We start from the raw sequence: 20,148 nt of genomic DNA on the forward strand, positions 1-20,148 counted from the left end.
TCTCTGGAGCCCTCCTGCTCATCCTGCTGAGTGGGGCCCTATACATCATCCCCCAACTCCTGCCCTGGTGGCTCCAATATAAGTGGGGCAGTGAATCGGCTCCAGGTTTAGTCCAAACTTTCAAGGAGCTGTCCAAGGTGCTGAAAGCTCCACTGACGTCGGAGTCACCAGGCTCCGCTGCCTGTAAAAAGGTTGACAGAACTTCCCATCTGAAGGGTACAAGAAAGATCTTAGCAGTCTTCTAGAGTGTCACAATTAGAGAGTGCATGTCAAGAACAAGTTCAACTGAGCAAAGGGCTAATAACCATACACCATAGGATTAACCATGAAAAGTAGGTGTGAATTTGTTTAAAGAAATCAGAATGTAATAGTAAAAAGAAATTTTTAAAAAATGGCAAAAGGCATATGTATGCAAGATTCCTCCACTGCCTGACCCAAGGTCATGTGGCAAGGAGGGTCCGCAACTTAATTGATTGTAGAAAATAACCCATTGTTAACCTCAACTTGAAATAGTCAACCACATCTTCTCAAAACAAAAAGGCACAAGGAAGCAGGAAATTATCTTATGGTGGAATACACAGCATGCTGGCTTTGCTGATGGCCCGCTCACTGAGTATGATCTTGGAGGGGGCACTACATATAGTAATACCTTCTCAGATGGGGTGGTCCATTTATGAAACTCCCTCTCAGTACCAGTCCAGCTATTCCCCACTATGTACACATTTAGGTGTCAGCTCAAAACTTTCTGCAGGTATCTGGAGTATAATGGTGTGGCTCCATTGGTTTATGCTATGATGATGCTGATTGTATGTATTTGGTTTGAAAATGTTCTACTTGTTTGCTTTAATGTGCCATGGCTTCTGCTGTTGTTTTAATTGTAATATTATGTGACACTTGTAAAGTTGCCAGTTCTGCAGATCTAAGTGGCTGAGCAGGCACAAATGGGGTCAGGTGATCCTTCAAATACACTGGTCCCAAGCTGTTGAGGGCTTTATATACTAATAGTAACATCTTAAAGTTGGCCCAGAAGTTGTAATATGATGACAGGGTCTTGCTCCTGTCAGTACTTGTGCTGCAGCATTCTGTTTCTGACCCAGCACAAGGGGAGTCCCATACAGAACGTGTTGCAATAATCCAGTCTTCAAGTTCCCAGTGTCTGGACTACTGTGATCAAACTACCCAGATCCATGAATGGCTGCACCTGTCACACCATTCAAAACTGGTAAAAAGTGCTCCTAGCAGCCAAGGCCATTTGGGCCTCAGTGACAAAGCTGGGTTTAGAAACACCCAAAACTGTAAACCTGTTCTCTTCAGGGAGAATGCAACTCCATCCATGGCAGGCAATTGGCAAACTTCTTGAACGCAAGAACCACTCACTCACAGTGCCTCCATCTTGCCAGCATTCAAGCTCATTTTAAGCAACATTTTAAGTACACTGTTTGTTGTTCTGGGCTAATTTAGGAAGACCAGGTTACAACTTATTATCTTTTATAAAGTATATTTTGGAAAGTTGCTTGCCTGTTCACTATGCATTTGAACACCTCATAAGATATCATAACCAAATTTTGCATTGTGGTTCCTGGGATCAAGGAGCAAGTTTTTCTTTATGTTTGGATACAATTGGATGCCAAGATGGTAGACTAAACCTTTCAAAACTGGTTTCTTAGAATTCCCAAGCAATGTCAGATACAAGGCTGCTAGTAAAGAATAGCTGGAGCAACTAGGGTTCCAAACAACAGAACCATCTCCTATTTGACTATTTGTATAGAACAGACCTCCTAAGGAAATGGTGTCTGCAGGAGGCTCACTCCTGCAGGGCACAGTAATTGGTTGGAATAGATAATGGTGAGACAATCCTTTAGGTATTCAGGTTTAGCATTTTCAGTGTTCACATATAAGATTTCAAAGTTCCAGGTCAAATTAGACCAGTATGCTAGATGTTTTCCCCTTTACTACTGTTAAATAGTCAATACAAGTCAGACCTGGAACCTGCTCCCGTTCAGGGTTTTAGCCAGCCAGCCCTGCCCTGTTCTGGATCACACAATACCTCCCCTTTTTTCTCCAAGAGACGCTCAATGTTCTGTGGCCACCAAGCATGCTCAGTCCCCATTGGACTCTTTTGTAGGCTCCCCTCCCCCTCTTTAGGGTTTTTTCCTCTAAACATTTCTGGATGCCTGCAAACCTTGGGGTTTCCTCAAGGCCTCCCTTTTCTGTATAAAAGGTGCCATTTTGGCTACCTAAAGATTGACACTTGGAGAATAAGTTTGCAATTAATATATCTGATTATCATTGTAGTTAGTATTATTAATAGTAGTAGGATCAGCCATATTAATATCATTTATTGGAATAGTAGTAGCAGTGTTAGCAGCAGAAGAGTAATGTGTTCCAAAGCTTTGGGAATGGTGCTGGTTAATATAAGCAAAGGATTAGGCTTATGTATCTGTAGCTCTTTATGTTTACTTGATATTTGCAATAATAACCCTAAACTGTTCCCATGTTTTCTTTTCATGAATCTCTGTTTCTGGCAATAATATAAAGCCTTTATGAGAGCTTTATAAAGATCATGTGCTCCAGGGTCTTCTGAAGAGCTATCGGGCTTTTTCTTCCATTTCAGCTTTAATCTCCTTGGATAAGCCAAACCATATCTGCAAGGCTCTTTCCATATAAAGTTCCTGACTTCTCTTGCTTCCAAGCCCTTTGGTTGCTCGGGGCTTGAAACCACAACACCCTCCATCTTCTCCTTTTCCCTCCCAAGAGGCACAAGGCTCTGTGCTCTTCCACTACCAATCCCAAGAAAGACAGTATCTTCATCTGGCAAATTACAGAAGGGCTGATGCGTTAATCTTCTGCAACAAAAACAGTTATTAGTTAAATGAAATACATTTCTCTGTTACCCTATGGTGCCATAGGACTCTCTGCTGTATTTCCTTCACCTGCCACACAGAGATAACCTGCACAGCTTTATTATGCCCGCATCACAGAATAAACTTGGAATAGGATACTACTTTATACCGAGTTAGATCGTTGGTCCATCTAGCTCAGTACTGTCTACACCATGGAAAGGGACCCATTGGCTCTCCAGATGTTGCTGGACTATCACTCCCAACATCCCTGAGCAGTGGCCATGCTTGCTGGGGCTGATGGAAGTTGTACTTCAGCAACATCTGGAGGGCCAAAGGGTCCTGTTCCTGGTCTACACTGACTTAGCAGTGACTCTCTGGGGTTTCAGGCAGGAAGCCCTCCATCCCAGCCCTACCTGGATATGCTGGGGACTGAATCTCAGATCTTTTGCATGCAAACCATGTGCATTATCACTGAACCTTCCCCAAACATATATGCTTTGAAACTTTTGCACACAGGAGCAGCTGATGGGAAGAAGCACTGCCAATGGACTTGGCCTCCTGGCAGCAGTGTCACTGCCATATGCCAGAATGGGGCAAGGATGGTGCACGGCAGCAGCAAGGTAGAGGCAGTTTGGGTGCACCAGCAGGAATGCCAGATTGGCTCCACCAGTACACCCACACCAACCTGATGTTGTTCTCACCCTGCTCTGCCTATTCACCATCCCGGTATGTGGTGACACTGTTATGGGAGGCCAGGTCTGTGGCAGCCCCCTCCCTACCAGCCACTCCTGTTTGCACATGGAGAATGGAGCTGAACTAAATGAACTTGTTTGGATCCATAAAATTGGTCCTTGGGGGCATTATGTGAACTACTTGCAGTCTGTCAATTTCAGCACTTCGTCATCTCTTTGAATTATCGTTTTAGCATTTTGGATTCCATCTGCTGGTTGATTTATCTTCACCATGTGGCTTCATCTGTCAATTAAACAAAGCTGTTTGCCCAGTACATTGCCCTTTTTTACCCAGTGTCCTTTGTTAGTCGAACACAACCACATTTCATCTTTGTGCTAACCTTTTAAGTAGAGTTGGGTCCATTTAGAGACGCCAGCTGTAGACAAGAGTCTTTTGTTCCTAAAATATAGCTGTCTGCAGTACTTCATTGTGTAAATTAGCAGGAATAGCTACGTTCGTTTGCACATGAAAGTTATGTCTCCTGCAATATGCTGTAATATTTCAGAGGCAAACTGAATTGGCTAACGTAAAAGGCTTCACCTGGAAAAGAACATAACATTGGGTAGAATCCAATGTAATGCTAAGCTGAACTTTCTGTCAATGCAAGGATTTGTCCTTGTGTAATAAACGTTCTCCCCCTCTCCTCTCTCCACATCCCCAAAAATCTGTTCTAGGGGTTCCCCCTACCCTCTGAAGCAGATTTGGGGATGGTGTGGGGGAGGAGAGGGTGGGGAGTCCCATTGTGCACGTGGAAATCCTCGTGCTGACAGGACTTGCTGGTAGAATACCACCCATTCTCAATTCCAGATGTCTAGTTGTTACGCCACAAATGAAAATTCTCCTTTAGGTTAGTGAATTAAGTTTGTGCAGTATCTCAAGCTCAAATTAATACCCTGTTTTCACATCATGTGCAAAAACCATAGAACTGGCTTTCTAAACAAATATACTGCTACAACTACTACCTGAGTAACAGTTTAGTATAGTATAGAGGATAAGGCTGTCAATGGCTACTAGCCATGATGTGTACTATCTCCAGTGTGCTATTTCCATTGTCAGAAGCCGTATGACTCTGAATAGTTTCTGGGAATCACAAGTGGGGAGAGTGCTCTTACACTCAGGTCCTGCTTGTAGGCTTCCCTAGGCAACTAACTGGCCACAGTAAAAAGAGGATTCTGGACAAATGGGCCACTGGCCTCATTCAACAGGGCTCTTTTTGTGAGTTTGTGCCAATGAGACCTTCCCTCTCTGGAAAGATAGTAGCCCTGGGGGCACATTGGTCTGGTTCAGGACTGCAGCAGGAGCAAATCATTAAATCAGAGTGGATATGTTCCCGATCCAGAGTGTTATTTATTTTAAAAAAACATTCACACAATTGCGTACGTAACATTTTGTCTAGTTTGGCCATAAGTGTATTACCAGCTTCCAGTGGATGCTGACTCTTTATCGACTTCCCAGTAGTAAGTGAGAGCTTCTGCTATTTGCTTTGTGTTCTCAAGTCATAGGGCTTTCAGTGTTGTTGCCCTTTAAATGTGGAATTCATTACCACTTCAGCTAATGTTGAGGGAGGCCATTTTTGCCAGTTTCCCCTCCCCAAAAAATCTCCCATGTGCACCCGAAATTTATTTATTTATTTAATGTGCTCACTCCCTTTCAAAATATGGTATTTTCCCAATGTGGTATACGGTATCTGATAAAATCAGTTAAAAACACATACAATATTAAAATAATGAGTAGAAAATAATAAAATCATACCATTCTTTGTCAACAACCTGATCTATTCCTTCATTTCAAAGCAATCTGAAATGAAAATGTCTAAATGTCCACCTAAAAAACATCAAGGAGGAAGGTGATCATATTTCTTGCATTTCAAGAATGTGGGGCTACCACTGAAAAGGGTGTTTGCCTCATGTCTGCCACCCTAAACTCCCTTCCTGGCATGCATACGAGCAGGTCCTCTGTAGCTAACCTTATTGGTCTGGCAAGTGCATATGGACACAGAGAGTCCTTTAGGTAACTTAGGCCACATCTGAACCTCACATTTAAAGCACTATTATACTTATTTAACAGTCACAGCTTCCTCCAAAGAATCCTGAGAACTGTAATTTGTTAAGGGTGCAGAGAGTTATCAGGAGACTCTTGTTTCCCCGCACAGAGCTACAATTCCCAGTGGTTTAACCATTAATCCCTCTTCCTAGGGAATTCTGGGAATTGTAGCACTGTGAGGGGAAGAGGAGTCCCATACCGTGTCCAAAGAGTAACTTAGTACTGGGGACGTTCTATCATCCCCCTGATCAAATTACTCAGGGAGATCTTGAGAAGAGAAAAATCAAGGAAGCATCCAAATAGGAAATCTTGTAGTAATGGGTGACTTCAACTATCCTGACACAGACTGGCTACATATCCAGTCACAACAAAAAAGCAACATTTCTAGATATGCTAAATGACTGTGCCCTAGAACAGTTGGTCATGGTACTAACCAGAGCGATGGCGACCATGGACTTAATCTTAAGTGGCACCCAGGACCTGGTGTGAGATATACGTGTTGATCCAATCAGGAACAATGACCATAGTGCTATTAAATTAAACATACATGTAAATGGCCAATTGCCAAGAAAATCCAACAAATTTTTTCTCCCTCTCTCATAACACTAAAACTCATAGATATTCAATGAAGCTGGATGTTGGAAGATTCAGAACACACAAAAGAAAGTACTTCTTCATGGAATGCACACTTAAACTATGGAATTTGCTCTTCAAGAGGCAGTGATGGCCACCAACTTGAATGGCTTTAAAAGAAGATTAGACAAATTCATGAAGGATAAAGCTATCAATGGCTACTAGCCATGATGGCTATGCTCTGCCTCAATAGTCAGAGACCCTTGGGAAGAGGAATTGACTATTAAACAACTCTGGGGACTTTAGTTCTCCTAATTGTAGATCTCCTAACAGCTAAAGATGGGGGCTTTGCCACAATGGTGGCAAGTTACGGTTTAAAGTTAGTACACAACATCCCCTGAATTGCATTGTGCCTCCCACTTCTAAGTGGCCACTTCCTCAGAATGCGGCAAGACACACCTGCGCCTCCAGTTCCTTGGAAATACATGGGGAGGCAGACACAGCAGCATGGAGGTGGGGGAAGGAAGGAGGAGGTGAGGAGGCAGCAGAGGATGAAGCAAGGAGGCGATAACAGAGTCATCAGGCAGGAGGAGGAAGTGATGGGAGCAATCTGCTGGTCTCAGGTGGCTTAATGTTTTGTGCTGGTCCTTGAAGCAAATAGATAGCTAACACTATTGCTGATGCAGAATTAGTATAATGTGGACTGGTCCTAATGTCCAGCCCTTACCAAAATCCAGGCTACTGCATTCTGCACCAGCTGAAACTTCTGAACTTTCTTCAGCCTCATGTAGACTGCAGTTTTCCTGCCTGGATGTAACCAGGGTATGAGTCACTGAGGCAAGAGCTGCTGTGTCCAGATAGGGTTGCTGGTGGTGATTCAACCAAAGCTGGCGAAAGGCACTCCTAGTCACTGTCTCTAGCTGTGCTTCCAGAAACAGCATCCATGTCACGTTCTGGTCCGATACCAGATCCTACAGAGAAAATTGGGAGGCTGGAAGCAAGGCTGGTCAGAAGTTGCAGGACCACGGATAGCTCCGAGTGAGCAACTTGCTCCAACAAAGGTTGGAAACAATCTGAGACCAAGCCCCTATATCTCCAGACTACCTCTCCTAGGCTCCACCCCTTATGGAGAACATCACAGCCTTAAAAGACCAACCCTCTAGCCCAGCCTTTCCCAACCAGTGTGCCTCCAGATGTTGTTGGACCACAATTCCCATCTTTCCTGACTATTGGCAATGCTGGGTGAGGCTGATGGGAGTTGTGGTCCAACAACATCTGGAGGCACACTGGTTGGGAAAGGCTGCTGTAGTCTGACAACAGGCACACCTTCTCTGTTCCATAGCCTCACTCTTCCTGGGCCGCTGGACCAGCGACGTTTGGTGGGAGGCATAGGCTCAGAGAAGGTGCCTATGAGGATCCAGGCTCTGACCCTACAGGCCCTGGGGTCCATGAGTTCTTCTGGGGGCTGCTATCTAACAGTCCCAGGTGCAGTGGTCTCCTAATCTCCAGCAGTCAGCTCAGAGCCCTGAACTTGATTAGACTCCTTAGTTGGTGCCTCTGCAGTTTCCAACTGTGTGTCTGGATTGCTGATGTATTCAGGGGTCATGACAATACAGGGGGACTCTCATGCTGCAAACTTGGCCTTTCAGGGGGAGTACGATGCCATCAAAAAACCTGTTGGACCCCTCTGTCTGGAACAAACAGCCTTCCCAACCACTCTATCTTGTTTGGATTAAGTTTCAAAACCTCCTCCAGAAGGTTGGGGAATCCTCTGAACCATGTGGGAGTGGCATGGGTGCCTGCAGGGGGGGAGGGGAATCAGCAGAGATTGCTTTCCTCCCTGTTACACTGATAAAATCCTCCACTGGACCAAAACAGATTTTTGTTAGTGCAAGAGGCAATATTGTATACAGTCCTGCGAGGTACCACTCATTTGCGGGATACTACCATCTATTTTATTTATTTATTTATTGCACTTGTATACCGCCCCATAGCCGAAGCTCTCTGGGCGGTTTACAGCAACCAAACATTTATATGACAGGCTTGTTAAGTTTGGGAAAATCTCCTTATAGATATATTGACTGCAATGAAATTATGTGACTTTTGAGCCAGCCACTGCCTCTTGACCTAACCCAATATTATAAAGATGTCACAAGTCACCAGCTCTCTATCATCCAAAGAAAAGCAATCCTGGTAGCATTGTCCCTGCAATTTCTTGCTACTTGGGAAAGTGGCAGTCATGTAACAATACTAAAGAATCCAACAGGCAACTAATATTACAAATAAGCTTCAATTACTGCTTAAAAGATCAACTGCCTGTTAAATAAATGAAAAGAGACCATTGCACAAGCAAAGAACAAATCATTAACCCAGCCTGCTAAAGGTTGTGTCTCCGCTGAATGTGCCAGATTTCCCCAAAACATTCTACACTACCATATCATCATAGCAGTTTCTTTTTTAAAAACAAACACCATTTCATAGGTTTTATGATATCCAGTTTGAAAAACTGAGTCAGTCTACTCCAGTTTGCATAGACTGACTTTGTTGAGAAAGGCTTCCAAGGGAAAGAGAGAGCCTGTGGATTTCAAGATGTTGCTGAACTACAACTTCCATCATCCTTGACCATTGGCCATTCTGGCTAGGGCTGTTGGGAGCTGGAATCCCATCAGCTGCCTTACAGAACATACATCTCTTTAAACACAAATACTGAAGATGAAAGAACAAGAGCAAACAAAGGGAGAAAAAGATTGTTATTATTACACTAGTTGCTGACACAGGATCCATTGAAAGCTCTGGAAAGTGACATCTGAAACATCCTGCTTACCTGCAGAATAAACACCTGCCCTCTGAGCCTCCTATGATGATTATGAGTATATAGTACTTTGTACATAAAAAATGGTGTATCATTATTCCTGATCATCATAATCATCAGCACATCCTACTAGGAAAGCCTTTTTTGCAAGTGTCACATCACATTAAAGGGTATTTGTGCAAGAAGCAAGCACCCAAGCAGCCAGTATTCATATGAACTTTAATACACAGGGAACTGCCTTATGCTGAATCAGACCAGTACTCCATCTAGCTCAGTATTGTCTACACTGACTGGCAGCAACTCTCCAGGGTTTCAGAAAGGGGTCCCTCCCAGCCCTACCTAGAGATGCTCTTCCATTGAGCTACAGCCCTTCCCCAACCATTTCAACTGTTTATACATCCATACACAGGATCCAATTAATAAAAATATAACAGTGGCAGAAAAGCCGTGTGTAAAGAAAATACAAACAAAATGTGTGCATCACAGTTACACTGAAACTGTATTTTTCAATGATGATGAACGGATAACAAGCTTAAAAAGAAAATGCACATTTGTTGCATTTGACACATGAAGAAGTAGTGAAATAGATTATTAGTCTCATACAAGAATGAAAGGGCACATTTATCTGTTCCTTGAAGGCTGCAAAGCTAAGCACTCTTACTAGGAAATGTTTCCCTAGAACATACTTAAGCATGTTTAGGATAGGGCTCTACTTGTGGATAGGTAATTATTGATCATCTGGTTAGGCAGACCAAAGTGTTTCACTCCTTTTTTGCTTCACTGAGGAACAACAGAAGGACCATAACGATTGCATAGGGTTTATCCTTTTGTCTAGACGGTACCTATCTCTCTCAGTTGCCATGGCGAGCAATGATTTTATTTACTTGCCTTTGGAAAACCTGAATGCTACAGAACAGCAGAGACTGAAGTTATGCCAGGTTTGACTGGCATGGGTACCCAAAGAGAACCCATGCAAATGTTCTTACCTTTTCTTCATGTGCCGTGAGGTTGGGAGTCCTCACAGGAGCATGAGGGATTCCGTTCTTTCGGCCTCTGTTCTCTGGAAGAGGGTTCAGGGGAAGCCCATTACAAATTTCTTTCAGGCTGGACATGGTTTATGAGGGAATGTTATTAGAAGACCATTCACAGAGAATTACTGCCTGAGGGGTAAGAGGTGGAAAGAGAAGGTAGTCTCTTGGGAGAGTTTTGGAGGATTTCCAGCAACTCTGAGGTGACCCTTGATGAAAGCAGACTGTCCCCTGGCTTTTTTATGGATGCCTCCAGCTCTCTGGAGAAAGACACCATGTCTGTCTGACACACCTATTCAGCCTACACAATCCTATTGGCTTTTCCTGCCTCCTCCTCCTAAATAATAATTCACAGGTTTACTGTTTATTGTCTGGCTGCTCTTTGCGCATGCCGTTGCCTTGTCACTTTGAACCAAATTTGGCCTGCTCCTGTACTTTGCACACACCACCACACACATTCACTACCTTGAGTTCAATGTGGGGCCTGGTGACTTTTACAAGGTTTTGAACTGAGAGGCACAGCAACACATATCCTTTAAAGTTTATACAGTCTCACAAAACAAAAATTATTTAAGTGTTTTCATGTGAACCTTAACTTAAATTACCCTTGAGACACTTTAATACTATTTGTTTATTTGAGGCGTGGGGAACCTTTGTTGTTGACTACAGTTTCCATCAGTCCCAGCAAGCACCGCCAATGACCAGGAAAAATGGGAGTTGTAAGTCAGCAACATCTGGAGGGCCAAAGAGTTCCCACACCTGATTTATTTTATTCTGTTTATTTATTAAAACATATCTTCCCCACCTTTTGGTTCCAGTAATTCCCAAGGTGGCTTTACAACAAGTAAAATCCATGATAAGATGATTAAACAATGTATTTTTTTAAAAAAATCATAGCAATAAAATGTCCATAAAACTGAGACCAACAAGTAAATCTATGTAGCATCATGGGAGCCATACAGCAATAGCATAGCATAACAGCAGGGCCCCCAAATCCCTCTAAAGCAATGCAACCTTTCCCAGACATTTGATGTCTACCAGGAAAGGAGTGACATGAACTTTCCTCAGGAGAGAGTTCTATAACAATGTTGATGCCACCTTTGAGAAGGCCCTGTCAAAAGTCACACCCCTTCCCCCTCTGATAGTGGGGCAGGACCTCTGAGGAGGATCTTAATGTGTGGGTAGGTTCATATAAAAGGTCATAAGTATCCCAGGCTTAGATTATTTGGGGTTTTAAAAACAGGGCCATTGGGCAGAGTGAGGCAGCTGCCTCAGCCAGCTAATTTTGGATGTAGAGGAAAGGAAGCAAATTGTTATTTGCTTCCAGACTATTCAAAGACTTGTACTTTTGTATGGATCTCTCACATATTTAGGTGCAGATTTCTCACACTTTTGGGGACATGCTGGAAGATGCCTTTTGCACAATAAGAGTGCACCTTCATAAACCACCATCCATGAAGAAAGTGGATACATTGTGCTAAACAGCAATGGCTAAACAGTGCTATTCCACAACAAATCTGCTTCAAGAAAAAGACCCGTTTTTGCAGTCAGAAAAGTGGTGGAAAGCTACAGTGGAAATGGCAAAGTAGCTATACTTGGCAGTGTTACTGTATAACCTCCAGGCAAATTTAGTGAAAACAAATGAGGACAATTGTTCCATATATGCTTTGTCTGGAAATGACCACTATCTATATCTATATCTATATATTCCTACCAGGAAGGGGAAGAGTCCTTTGTGGGATTTTCTGCTTCAGATGGTAAAGTGACTTGACCAGCCTTGGATACTATGCACCTTGACTTGGCACCTGGGGGCAGCATGTTCTGCTCTGCCTCAAGCGGCAAAATGTCTTGAGCAGACTCTGTTTAAAGGTTTTTACCAAAACTTAGAATTCAGCCCAGAAGCAAACTAGAAACCTATTAAGCTGTTGAAGAATTAGCATAACATTTTTTGAAGGAGCTGCCCTGGTTAGTATCCTGGCAGCTGAATTCTGAACAAGCTGTAGTTTTGGAATACTTCTCTAAAAAAGCAAACAACACATGTGAAAACAACACCCTCAACTTTAAATGTGGCACAGGTATTTATAATGCAAATGAACATTCTGGCCAATGTACAGTTGCATTATAAAGCAATGAAAGCAAGATCCACCTTGGATCACCCAGAGGATTGCTCTAACACTGTCTTTTATGTTCATGCAACCATTTTTAGAAAGGGGGAAGTCTTTTTTAAATTTAAGGGGTCATAGATTAGTAGTAGAACAGATGCTTTGAGGAGTGAATGGCATGGTGGGGGGAGCTACCCTGTGGTGTTGTTGTCACTTACCCAAACAGCACGGAGACAGGGTAGGGTGGCAACGAGTTCAGAGCTACATGGGTGCATCAACAGGACTGCTGTATTGACTCTGCTGGTGCGCCTGCACAGCCACAACATCAGTGCCACCCTGCCCCATCTTTGCACCATCCAGGTAAGCACTGCCCTACCACACCAGCTGCTTCTGTTCTAGCAGAGGCATTTGTAATGCCGATGAGCATTCTGTCCAATGTACATTTGCATTGTAAAGCAGTGAAAGCGAGATCCACCTGTGGATCGTCCAGAAGATTGTTCTAGCACTGCCATTTATACAGGCGTAACCATTGTTTGAAGGGGAGAAGCCTTTTTCAAAGCTAAGGTGTCATAGATCTGGTGGATGCTTTGCATGCAGTGTTTCAGTTGTGTTTTTTTTTTTTAATCTCTAGATAGGGCTGGAAAAGACTCCCGCCTCAACCCCTAGAGAGTTGCTGCAAGTCAGTGCATACTAGGGGCAGGCATACTTCATGCTTGTGGGATCTACTTGGTTTTTTAAAACCTACATAGGCACATACAGCTAATCAGACAGCCGGATTTTTACAAGGAGTTACAAAAGATGCAGTGGCAAGTGATGCTTTAGAAGAGGCATTCCTCTTCTTAGAAGAAGCAGGGAAAGGGCTATAGCTCGGTGGCAAGCAAGAAAGCACATGCTACATACCAAACATCCCAGGTTCAATCTCTGGCATCTCCAGGTATGGCTGGGAAAGAATTACCTTCTGTCTGAAGCCATAGAGAGCCACTGACACCGATGGTACTGGACTAGACAGGAAAAGTTTCTGACTTTTATAAGGCAGCTTCCTACATTCCTTTAAGAATGTAACATTTTAATTTTGAGTTCATTTCCAATGTGTGGGATGGGTTATGTCTCCATGTCATCAATTATACTGCCAAAAGCTGTACTGGGAGAAGCTCTGGCTCAGTTTCGTTTGCTACACAGATGCAGAAGGAACCCCTACTCCTGTCCACTAGGCTGGGAAGCTCACTTTATTCTTCCGAACGGAAGTAACAGGTAGGCAGGCAGAAAATTAGAGACTTCTAGATCCTACTACAAAAAGCTTAGTTCTGAGAAAGGAATAAAGAAGAGCTGCTGAGTTTAATTCAGCTCTCCCCCTGCCCCATCATGATGAAAACATACATAATGGGGAATAAACAGATTGCATTAACCAAGGCATTTGTACGCATGGTCTGCAAATGCATTGAGGAGGAGGAATAAGAGGAGCCTGAAATATTCCTGCAGATCAAGGAATTAAGTCAAACAGATTTTTATGGAGGGCGGGGAGAATCAGCCTGTTATCAGAGGGCTGCTGGATTTAAAATATGGAGAAAAACATGATGAAAAAGGGAGAAAGCTGGTGGAAATTTTGGTTCTGAATATGTCTGAGCAACAGTGGGGTAGTCGTCTGGGATCTTGGGAGGTCTTAGACCCCTTACTTTTTTGGGAGCAGGGTCCTAGCAAGGTCCCTATGTCTCCAGGATCCTACGAGCCAATCAGCATGAAAGGGGAGTGTGTTAGCCACTGAGAAGAGTCTTCCAACATGCTTCATTGTCCTTTTCTGCTGGTTGGAGCCAATCAGAGTGAAAGGAGGCAAGTCGGCCACTGAGAAAACTCTCTTCAGTAGCTGACACTATTTCCTTTCATGCTTATTGGCTCCTAGGTGTGTCTATTGTTGTGGGAGAAGGCATTAACAAGGATCTTTCTCAAGCCACAGGAAAAAAGGGGGGCATGGATATGACAATCATGGAGGAACCCTGCACTTCTGAATTTGCCACTGCACTACTGCTGAGCAACTGTCCACACATGCAGGCAGACAGGGTTATTGCAGAAAGAGATTATAAAATCCACCCAACTCTTAGAGCTGCAGCTGGCAGTACTTACGTGTTGTACTTCGTTATACAGTTCTGTTTGGTATGGACACTCAGGGGACAGAAACAGGAAGTCATGGAAATAATAATGTGACCCAATAAAGAGATTGTTGGGGCAGCTATAGAAACTTGGGTTCAAACCCCACCTAATCTGTAGATTATCTATGTAGCCTTGACCAAATTACTGACTTTCCGCATTGGCACAGCATCTGTAAAATGGGTGTAATACAGTGACGTATTTTGTGGGGTTGCAGTAAAAAGATGGAGCCCACGCAGATGGAAAAGGATCACATCAATGACTAGTAATTAAACAATAATCCCATGTTATAGTATATACATTATACACTATAATGTTATAATATATAACACACACACAAAAACATAACCACACACATACTTGGGGGAATGTTTTGTGAGTGTGGGAAAACCTGGCATCAGGGTGGGGAACCACAGGCCTGGGGACCAAATATGATGCCCCAGGCCTCTCTGTCTGGCCCCTGGGACTCTCTCCAGGCCGTGCCCCCTCTCCTCCTTGAGTGTATTTGCCTGGATGGCATGTGTCCTTGGACTCTGATAATGCCTCTTGCTTCTCTGGATGGGGGACAGAGAGGGGTGTGAGCGCAGAGCTTGGAAGATTACTTTTAAAAAGTAATAAATTACAGTTACATGGCCCAAAAAAGTAGTAATTACCATTACAATTACAATTGCTCTAAAAGTAACTGATTACTTTACTTTTCCTCCAAAGTAATCACTACAATTACATTTCAGTTACAGGCGGGCCCCGCTTATACGGCAGGTTCCGTTCCGAACCCCCGCCATAAAGCAGAAATCGCCATAAAGCGGAACCCCATTGAATATAATGGGGTGCGTCGCATGAAAATGACGTGAAAATGACGTGAAAATGACGCAAAAGGGCAAAATCGGCTTTAAAAACAGGGAATCAAAGCTGTCGCATTAGTGGAATGCCGGGAAGTGAAGCGCCGGGAAGTGGGGCCCTACTGTACTTTAAAAAAAACCGCCTACAAGATGCTGGTCTTGCTGCACATCTAAGCAGCCTAAAACAACATTAATAATAAACAAACACATACAGAGGTAGTAGAATAATTATTTTTATTCATAAGATAGCAATGGTCGTCCCTCCGCTGGTAAGGGTGGTGGAGAGGGAGGCTGAGGCCACTACTCAGATCTTTGCACCTCAAACCAAGTGCAACCCCCTCCCCCACTCAGCCAGCCAGCATAATCTCTCTCACTTAACCACCTCCCAGACCCTGTCCTGCCACCAACTAAGGGACACTCACTCAAGCAAACATTTTCCCCTGAGATGCAAAAAAGTTAAAATACTGCAAATGCAGCACAGTAGCCAGAGAGGGTGGTGGAGGCCAGTTTGTGTGCCAAGTGCAAACACAGTATTTTTTCTCTCTCTCTCTCTGTCTCTCTCTCTCTCTCTCTCTCTCACACACACACACACACACACTGTCATCTTTCACCTCCACAGTTCTTTATCTCCATTCTGCTTCTGCCTCCTTCTCCTCCTTTATCCATGTTCTTGACCTCTGGATCCTTTTTCCCTCCACTCCATTCTTCACCACCACTATCCATTTTTTAAAATAATTGTTTTCTCCACTCCACCCCATCTCACTCTCCGCCTCCTTCCTCATCACCTCCTACCCATCCACAGAGCATGAGGAAAGAGCAACACTGCACTGCACATGATTTTCATCCACAAATCAGAAGAGCAGAAGACTTCCTCTGCTCCCCAAGTAATGGCCAAAAGTAATTCTGGAAATGTTACAATTACTCCGCAAAAGTAGTAAAATTACTCCTAGTTCTATTACAATCAAAAATGTAAAGGAATTACCCACTCGTTACTCAAAAAAGTAATGAATTACAAGTAATTCGTTACTTGTAACTAGTTACTTCCAAGCTCTGTGTGAGCGTGTGTGGAAACTCACCTACTCTGCAAAGGTAACATTTGTGTTTGTTGCTCCACCCACTTTGCCTCAGGCCCTGCAAACAGTCTGCCAAGGCCCCCTTCCCCTCCCATTGGTTGGTTGGTTGGTTGGTTGATATCAGCTGAGGAGGGCCTTGGCTTTTGTTGCTTTTCTTTGGCTGGGTGGGGTTTGCCTGTTTTGAAGGGGGTTTTTTTGCTTTTTTTGCCAGAGTTTTATTAGGGAGGGAAGCAGGTGTTTTGCTGTTGGGAATGATCCTGAGCATTACCAGTTTTTCTAATCTGAGTATTCTGTGTAGCCCACAACACTTTCTTAGATTTCCAAACCTGCCTCTAGGCCCACATTGGTTGAGGACCCCTCTAATGGTTAGCTTCTTTGTACGGGGAGAAAAAAAAGAGTCTTGCTGTGGCACCTTGCTGTGGCTTGTTGTAAGAGACTAGCCCAGCTACCTGAGAATCTCATAAAAAGCAAATACCTGCCAGAGATGGAATGATCTGTTGGTTTCTCACTTTTCCAATCTCAAATTCAGTTCTCCACATTTCTGCAGTAATTTGCAATTTTTTAAAAAAAAATCCTCATGAAAATTCATCAGCATTTTAGTGCACTTTCCTCCTAATAAATACATTTTGTAGGCAGTTTTGACAGTTAAAAAACCCCCAAAGGAGGAGGTCCCTCAATGAAACCCAAAAAAAGTCACGAACCAAGGAAGACACAACTAGTGCACAGATATAAAGATGTGTATACAATAGATCAGGCACAATGACAAATAACACAATATTCAGAAAGAATGCAAAACAGTACAAAGTTAGATAACAAAACAAAAGCCAGTATAAAGCCTTTGAGCACATACATTTTGATGTTATGAAAGGGCAGTTAATGCTTAAGTGATTTCATTTGTTATTGTTGTCTTTTTACTCACAGGGAAAGACACTTGTGGGATATTCTATTAACCATAACAAAATAACTAGGCTTGCTTTGGGAAGGATGCACCCTGACTTGGAGAGGAAGCAGACAGACATTTGCTGTTCCACCTCTGACAGCAACAACTCTTTTGCCTGGTCCTATAAACAGGGGGTAGAGAAGCCCTGGCCTGTATTTCAACCAGTGCCCAAAGCACTATCTCTCCCCCCAAAACACACACACACACACACTATTGCTTAGTTGCCAATCAACTGCAAAAATCAGCCCACTTTTTTTCTGGCTAAATTCTAAAGGGCTTCCTCCCTTCCCCATAATACCTCCTCCCAGGCAAAACTGGTCTCAAGCCAGACTGGCAGGTAGGTGTGATTGGCTTTCCAGCTGCCCTTGACTGTCCACTAATCCGCATCCGTCCTTAGTGGTCGAAGCCACTAAGCAGGGCAGCAGATGGCTGCTGACAGCAGCAGTTCATTAACTAATCTCTCTCCTTCCACCGGCCTCTCTCCTACTGAGCGACTTTCCTCTGTCGCCTGTCTGGCTTTTGGTGCAACACGCGGCCAGCGATTGTTGTGATTGACTGTTCCTCTGACAGAGGGCGCTGCAGAGGTACGAACTAATCGAAGCCTCAGGGGAGCGAGAAAGGAAGGAGCGTTCCCCGCTTGCCGCCGGGCATTTAATTTAAAGGCACAGGAGCAACCATTGGGAAAGCGACGGAACTAGAGCAACGGACGCTCACCGCCTCTTCAAGCCTGGCTCTGACAAGAGGGAGGGAGACGCTATGCTAACAGCAAGCAAGCACACGTGCGTTTCAAGAGTAGCAACAACAAGCCAAATGAGTGTGCAAATGATAATAAAATGCACACACACACACGTTCCCCTCGCTGTAAAACACGCACACACACATAAAAAAAGAAAGAGGATCACATATTATAATGATTTCTTTTCCAGCCAGACAGGGTTAGGGAGGACCGAGGTAGCCGGCCGCGATGACCGCTGAGGGAAAAAAGAGACGATAGCAATTAGATGCGAAAAAGCCTCGTCCCCAAATAACAACATCCATCATCATCGTCGTCATCTTTTTAAGAGAAAGCGGTGATCACTTCAAGGCCCCTGACAGTAAAAAAGGGACCATTATGTCCCCCAGTCCTCAAAGGCCATCCGAACCAAACGTTTCCCTACGCCCATTATGAAGCGTATCTGCCTTTATTTCAAGACCCTGCAAGGCTGAGAAGATCCAAAACGTTTATAATCGGGTCTATTGCCACCGGCGCCGCGGGGGGGGGCATCGGACTGGCGAGCAGTAGCAGAAAGTGACAGCGAGAAAGGGAGGGGGATATTGCTGTATTATTATTATTATTATTATTATTATTATTATTATTATTTCATCATCACTATTTTAAAGAAAGCCAGTGGAATGCATCAGATGGTCTCCGAGAAATGAGGAAAAAGTTCATTTCATTCTCCTGAGCCCCTATTCTCCCCAGAGCGCAAAAGGCGGGGACGCGGGGGGAGAAGGCAGTGCTTCGGCGGGGGTGTGTGTCAAAACAAAGGCAGTTTTGCCCTCGTTGGCACTCCCGCTAAAGGAGCACCAAGCGTCAGTCAATCCAGCGCGTGGAGAAGGGCAAGAAAGGAAATAATAGCCCCGAGACAAAACATTTGAAAAAGAAAACGGCGGCCAGGGAGGGTCAGAAGAGAAATCGAAAGTCGACTATTCCAGGGAATTGACGCCCTATCGTAGGTCTGACCCTTCAAAACATCGCCGGGCTAGAAGAAGCTTTCGCTTGGCTTGCTCCAAGGCTGGCAGTGCCAGACATGTGAACTTCACCTTCAGCCTCCGGAGGGGCGAGAGAGGGAGGGAGGGAGAGGAGGCTCTACCTCTCTAAATAGCCAGCGTGATTGATTGATTTATTTGGAGGCAATGGACGACTGCCACTGACAAGGCGATCGGAGATCTGGAAAACGCGACTTGGGAGGGGGGGAATAGACAGAGAGACACACGCGGGTTTGTTTTGGCTTTTTTTTTTTAAGGAAAATAAAAGCATGAGAAACCCACAATCATCACTGGCCTAAAGGAAAGTATTTTTTGTTTTGTTTTTCCAAAAGGTCATTGCGGCCACCGGTCTTGTAGAAATATATTATTTTTGTCCTCGTGTCGAAGAAGATGGATTTCCTAGGCGGAATCATGCAGCATAAAAGCATAACGTTGATGGTATTCATGGAGTATATTATTTCTGGCCAGCCTGGAGCAGGTAAGGAAATACAAGATAAATGTATATATTTCCAATCAGTATCAACAAGACGAGGAAGATCTTTAAAACCAGAGTCTGCTTTACTCTTTATTTGTAATAAGGGAAGCCCCGTGTTCTTTTTTTAGATGTATAACTCACCCAATCTTTGACTCTTCCAGAGGCTGGTAAGAGTTTCTTATCTCATTTCCTCCTAACAGCATCCCAGTCTCGTCCCCATTTTAAAGTCAAGAAATTAAGGCGGAGAGGGAGTTTGTACTCCCAGAACCAGCCTATCAATTCAGGGCTGCACTGGGATTTTAACAGAGTGGAAGTGGATTTGCTGGGAATGGTTTTCAAATCTGAAATGTTATGGAAGAAACTTTAAGTTTGGCCAAGTACTCAAATGCTAGATTCTACTCAAGGAGATTCACATTGAAAATGCCAAGATTGACTGTTATGATTCAGTATCCAACACTTCACAAGTATTGGAAATGGATTACGATGACTTTGGGTGTATGTTTGTGGGTGACCTTGGGCCAGTCACTGCCTTTCAGCCTCAGAGGGAGGCAATGGTAAACCCCCTCTGAATACCGTTTACCATGAAAACCCTATTCATAGGATTGCCATAAGCAGGGATGACTTGAAGGCAGTCCATTTCCATTTTCATGTGTGTGTATCAGTTTGGGTATAGCACCTGACATAGTGTTGGGACTAAATAGATGTTAATAAGAGCAACAGTGTTAGAGATAAACTGTAAGTTTCCACTCATGCCAATAATTCATGTAACTCAAATACAAAATGTATCTCTGCTGCTC

At 43.8% G+C, this 20,148-nt stretch overlaps 2 protein-coding genes across 2 annotated transcripts in view; one reads left to right on the forward strand and one right to left on the reverse strand.

The window, feature by feature from the left end:
- UROC1 (urocanate hydratase 1) overlaps window positions 1-10,313 on the reverse strand; it is a 92,782-nt gene extending 82,469 nt beyond the window's left edge. Inside the window, exon 1 of the mRNA XM_061618419.1 lies at window positions 9,990-10,313. Within this exon, the coding sequence (XP_061474403.1) occupies window positions 9,990-10,115 (126 nt within the window). The 5' untranslated portion in view covers window positions 10,116-10,313. The remainder of the gene's footprint in view (window positions 1-9,989) is intronic.
- Window positions 10,314-18,639: 8,326 nt separating this feature from the next.
- Window positions 18,640-20,148, forward strand: part of LOC133380676 (netrin-4-like) — a 100,431-nt gene continuing 98,922 nt past the window's right edge. The window contains exon 1 of the mRNA XM_061618420.1: window positions 18,640-19,354. Within this exon, the coding sequence (XP_061474404.1) occupies window positions 19,267-19,354 (88 nt within the window). The 5' untranslated portion in view covers window positions 18,640-19,266. The remainder of the gene's footprint in view (window positions 19,355-20,148) is intronic.

Source organism: Rhineura floridana, chromosome 3 (genome assembly GCF_030035675.1).
Source record: "Rhineura floridana isolate rRhiFlo1 chromosome 3, rRhiFlo1.hap2, whole genome shotgun sequence".
Taxonomy (NCBI): domain Eukaryota; kingdom Metazoa; phylum Chordata; class Lepidosauria; order Squamata; family Rhineuridae; genus Rhineura; species Rhineura floridana.